The sequence below is a fragment of the Candoia aspera genome, chromosome 18, assembly GCF_035149785.1.
Source record: "Candoia aspera isolate rCanAsp1 chromosome 18, rCanAsp1.hap2, whole genome shotgun sequence".
Taxonomy (NCBI): Eukaryota; Metazoa; Chordata; class Lepidosauria; order Squamata; family Boidae; genus Candoia; species Candoia aspera.
The window spans coordinates 16,711-22,103 of record NC_086170.1 but is presented as its reverse complement, the minus strand read 5'-3'; the positions used below and the strand labels follow the sequence as shown (position 1 = coordinate 22,103).

The 5,393-nt window shown below is 52.8% G+C and overlaps 1 protein-coding gene across 1 annotated transcript; it reads left to right on the top strand.

The window, feature by feature from the left end:
* Window positions 1-1,521: 1,521 nt before the first annotated feature.
* Window positions 1,522-4,997, top strand: LOC134506965 (calcium/calmodulin-dependent protein kinase II inhibitor 1-like). The gene is made up of 2 exons (XM_063317356.1): window positions 1,522-1,707; window positions 3,863-4,997. The coding sequence occupies exons 1-2, from the start codon at window positions 1,527-1,529 to the stop codon at window positions 3,931-3,933; spliced, it is 252 nt and encodes an 83-aa protein (XP_063173426.1). The 5' UTR covers window positions 1,522-1,526; the 3' UTR covers window positions 3,934-4,997.
* Window positions 4,998-5,393: the final 396 nt, after the last annotated feature.

The window sequence follows — 5,393 nt, the reverse complement described above, 5'->3', positions numbered from 1 at the left end:
AGTTGGGCAGAGAGAGAGGGACTGGCCCAAGGTCACCCAGCTGCTTTCATGCCTAAGGCGGGACTAGAACTCACAGACTCCTGGTTTCTAGCCCAGCACCTTAACCAGTAGACCAAGCTTTGGGTCAGTCAGTCTCTCTCAGCCCAACCCACCTCACAGGGTTGTTGTTGTGGGGAAAACAGGAGGAGGAAGGAGTACTAGGCATGTTTGCTGCCTTGAGTTATTTATAAAAAATAATAATAAAGGCAGGATAGAAAAGAAATAAAATAAAAATAAATTTCCCAGGGATTAAGCCCCTGGTGCAAGGATGGGGGCAACTGAGCCAAGAAGAGGGGTTGCCAAGAATTGCGTTCTGCTGCCTTTTTGGATTGTAAGGAGTTCTCCATCTCTCCCTAAACCTAAATGGATGGGTTTTATCCATTACGCGCCAGGGCACAAACCCAGCCAGTGAAATTGTTGAAGGTCAGCTGTCAAAGGCCACTACCAGGTATCGATTTGGATCACCTCTTGGTCTCCTTTCCATCCAATACTGTAACTTCCTTCTTTTAAGATACTTCTCCCTACACCTTGGAATATTTTCCTGCTCAAAGAATCTTGTTTGAGTTGTTACACCTGCATTGTGGGTAGTACCATCGATTGCAGCAATTGAGAAAATGTTAAGGTCCTTTCACATTAATTTTCTTTCTAGCTGGCACCAATGCGGGAGAAGAATAGAAGAATAGGTCACATAACAACCTTGTTAGCATAGCCACCGACAGGGTTCGGGATCCACTTGTGGGTTTTTTGAAGTGCCGTATTGCTTTACGATTATTGTGCTTTTATAAAAATCGAACTGCAAGGTCAGGGAAGACTTTCCAAATCGTTTGTCTGTTTGCCTTTGACTTAATTTATTGCAAGCCGCCCTGGAAACTGGGGATCAAAGGGCGGGAGCGTGTGGCAACCCTGAAATTAAAATTAAAAATCGGGCGGGGCGGGGAGAAGGTAGTTTTCAGGGAACCAGGCAGGACCACGCGGGGAGGGGGGGCGCGGGGTGCCTGGGACTTGCAGCCAAGCCTGGTTTCCGCGCTTAAAAAAGCTTCCTTCTTGGTTTCTCGATCGGTACCTTCGGAGGGCGAGACAGGCGGGGGGGTTCCTGGGGGAAAGGAAGCAGCTCGCCGCTGTAATTAACGCGAACCGCCAGCGCCGCGTCCCTCGCGTTGCTTTGTCGGGTGGAAAAAGAGACCGCTCCGGGCGGGAGGGCGAGCGGGCAGCGCTCCGGCTAACGCGGCGGGGGCTCCCGGGGGGTCCGCCCGCCCCCCAAGCCCGCTCGCCTGTCTGCCTGCGTGCCGGGGCGGGGGCGGGGGCGAGGCGAGCGGACGCGGCTCAGCTGCGCGGCCCCCGGCTGGCTCTCTCGCGCGCGCGCGCGCCCTGCCGCGGACTGCCGCCGCCTCTGCCCCGCCGCCGGCCGCCCTCGCCCAGCCCGTCCCGGAGCCGCCTTCCAGCGCCGGCGCCCTCCTCGGCTCGGCCGCTCCCCGCCGGCGCGCACGATGTCGGAGGTGCTGCCCCGCGGCGAGGAGCTGCAGCGGGGCCCCTACGGCGCCGGGGGGGAAGCGGCCGAGGGGGCGCAGCTCGCCTTCACCTGCCGCCTGCAGGACACCAGTAACTTCGGCGGGGGGGGCGCCGGCAAGCGCGCCCCCAAGCTGGCCCAGATCGGCCGGAGCAAGTGCGGTAAGCGGGGCTGGGCGCGGGGGGGGGGGCGGCCCGCGGGAAGAAGTCGCCCAGCCCTCCCCCCCTTGCCCCCAACTACCCGGCTGCAACTTTGCCAGAAGGGTGGGGCGTTAACGGAGGTGAGAAATGCCCCCCAGTCCGGATCGTGGTCTGGAAGTTGACTTTGTCCTGGGCTGGGTCCGTTTCCCTCTTGACCCGAATTGCCCCCCTCCCGCCCCAAACTGGGCGCGAGCTGCCCTGCCCTGCCGGCAGCCCGTCCCCGCCCCGGTGCCATCCCAGTGCGTTCCGCCAGCGCAAAACTCATCATCCCCGGCCTTCTCCTGGATGGGGATGAGGGGAGTTGTGGTCCGCACACACGCAGAGCCTCCCCTCTTGGCCTCCAGGCGGTGGGCCGGACTCTCGGGGCTCTGCCCCCCCACGCGCTGAAGCGCCCCCCCCCCCACGGCAGACCTTCGCGCCTGATCCGGTCGCGCGTGGCGGGGAAGGGAGCCGCGGAAGCGCCAGGCGCGGGCGAACCTGGGCGGCGCTTCATTCCACCCCCCCTTCCACGAAGAACAAGGCGACGGACAGCCCTCTTGATGGGCTGCGGGGAGGAGGCCGGAGGGTTCCCCCTTCTCTGTCGACCCCAGAGGGGTCCACGCACCTCTGCGCCCCGGGGCAAAGCGAAGCGTTCCGCCCTCGCCTGGTCGCCGCGGGAGCAATTGCAGGCGTCTAAACTCTGCGCCCGCAGCCTCTGCGGGGCGCACGGACACTCGAGGAGAGGATCGTGGCCCCCCCCGCCCCCCGCGCATCCAGGGTGGGTTCGGCCCCTGGGCTAAGCCTGGTCTGCTTAGTTTGCTGGGTAAGCAGAATCGGTCCTGGGGGAGCTCCCAGGTGGGGCTCAGCTGGCTTCAGAAGGCTCAGGCGCCCCCGGAGGAGTCTCCCGGCTGCTGCTGAGGACCTCTCCGAGGGTGGGCAGAGCAGACGGGCAGAAGGGGAGGGCTCTCCCGGGAGGCATAGGTGGCACCCTTCTCTCCAGAGCTGGGCAGAGAGATCCCAGGGTCTGCGGCCAGCGTGCAAGGCAGGGATCTTCCCAGAGCTGACCAGAAGGGCCAAGGCCAGCTCCGGCGTTTTTTCAGCCTGTTGGCAGCCTTCGGGATACATTTCGTTTCAGAGAACATCAACAAAAGTGCGTGCTCGCCTGTATGTGCCTGTCTAGACTTTTTTCTATCCATTGATACAAATCCTGCCTTTAAAGGCTGAAAAAGAGGTTGCCCTTCTTGTTGTTGTTGTTAGAAAAACCTTCTCCAGCCAGTTGGTCAGTGTTGTGGTCCTGCTTGGGGTGTGTGTGTGTGTGTGTAGTCCTTTTTTGTGACTTTGAAAATACCAGTTTAAGCATCGAAATACATCGCATTCTGAGCAGTCCCATCTCATAGCTTCTCAAAATAGCACCAGAGCTCCAACCCACCTGGTTTTATACTGAAACTGATGTTTCCTGAGGCACAGGAATTGTGTTGTGTGTAAGGGATGTCTGTCTGTGTGTGTGCGTAAACCCCATGCAGTGCATGTACGCATTTAGGTAAAGAATGTCACCCCTTCTGTGCTTCAGAGAGAGTTTCCAAGAAAGAAGGCCCCATTTAGCTGGGTTCCCACAGTACGTCAGACTGGCCCCAGTGGTGGATATTTGTGTCTCAGCCTGGGGTGGAACCCAGCCCTTCTCTTCACAGGTTGTGTGAACCAACTCGCCCTGTTAAGCTACAAGACCTTTCCTTAGCCTGAACAGTGAACTGGACGTAGATAACAACAATCGCATCCGATGATGGAGTTTCTTTTCTGCTAATCACAAAAGGGCCGGGGGAATGGCGCATTGATGGTCATAAAAACCAGAGATGCGCAGGAACTTGGAACAGCCTCAGGGATCAACCTGTTGCCACTGCAGAAAATTCCCAGGAGAACTGACACCCTAGAAACTTAAAAATGTAAGCTGTGGCCCATTCATGTGGATGCGTGTTTGAGGCCCAAACTTGGCCAAATAGGTTCTCTCTGCATTCAAACCTCTTTTCTTCGCACTGCCAGATGCAACAGGTTGGTGTCGGCTATTAAAAATGAAAGAAAAGTCAGCAGTTGCGGTGCTTATTCATCCTCCTTTCTCCTTTTCTTTTTTTCCTGCTTCCAGTTGTCATCGAGGATGACCAAATTGACGATGTACTGAAAGGCATTTCAGAAAAGCCACCTCCAGGGGTCTAAAAGAAAAAAATCTCCCCCAGAGACACTGAGTTAAAAAGGGGGGGAGGCACAAAAATAATTTACCTTTCAGCACAGGAACTGGCAAAATCATTCATTTAAAAAAGAGAAGAAAGGAAGAACATTTTGGGGAAAAGGCACAAAGTAAGGGCAGTTTTGAAGTTCTTCATGCCACGCTGGGATGCAACCCAGACACCTGTAGAATTGCCTCTTAAGGAGAAGGCCTTGAAGCTGAAGTTTTTTATTCCTGCACCCTCCAGAAAGTGCAATTTTCAAACTGGACTGCTAAAAAATCCTCTGAAAACAGAAATAATTGGGGCGGGGCAGGGCAGGGAGGGACTCAATGCTTCTAACCTTTTTCAGATAAGCACATGAATGTTTACATGATTAAACCTAGCAAAAAATATTCCATGAGCTTGCACGTAACATGGTCTGCATTTTCTATTTAAAAAATACCTGTATGCTTGGATTTTGGGAAGGATGGTTTGTAATTACATACACACACACACACACACACACACAGAGTATTTGATTCCAGTTACCTTTTGAAGTCTCAGTGAATGTAAGGAACTTTTTCAACGGAAAGATTGAATGAGGATATTCTTATGGTTATCCTTATTTCCCCAAAACTGGATTGTAATGCTGGTATTTAACTTTTGCAGCAATGCTCAGTCACTCAGGGGCAAACAGAGAAATGTAATTTTATAAGGGAAACAGGAAGAAACGTTTTTTAAAAGTACATGCAATGCTTGCTTGCTTTTTTTTTTTTGAATGTTCCTTAGCGAGCAACAGCCCTGTAATGGACCAATTTCCACTTTTTAAAAATATTGTAAAGTTGATTCTCTTTGTTACTGTGTAATTAAATAAACAGATAAACAGTACACAGATACTGAACATGTGATCTTGTAGGAAGAGTGCCAAATACTTTGAAAAAATGCAAAAAGCATTTTCACTTTTTCTGTTTCCTCTGTAGTGATTTTGAGTCTATGCGAAGTTGCTCTTTTGTACCTAAGTACAGGTAGTTCTTGCTTAACAACCATTCATTTAGTGGCAGTTTGGACTTATAACGGTGCTGGAAAAACCGACTTACGAACGGTCCTTACACTTACGACTGTCACAGTGTTCCCCCCCCCCGCAGTCACGTGATCACAATTTGGGTACTTGGCAACCGGTTTGCATTTATGACTGTCACAGCGTCCCATGGTCACGTGATTGCCATTTTCAACCTTCCTGGCTGGCTTCTGGCAAGCAAAATCAATGAGGAAATACATGATTTGCTTATTGACCATGTGGTTTGCTTAATGACCACTGCAAAAAGGTCATAAAATCTTAGATTTGCTTAGTAACTGAAATTCCGGTCCCAATTGTGGTTGTTAAGTGAGGACTACCTGTAATTCTTGCCTCTCTAAGGATCTTCTATCTAGCTGGTTTATCTGTGCATAACAAATTCTCTCTTCATGCTG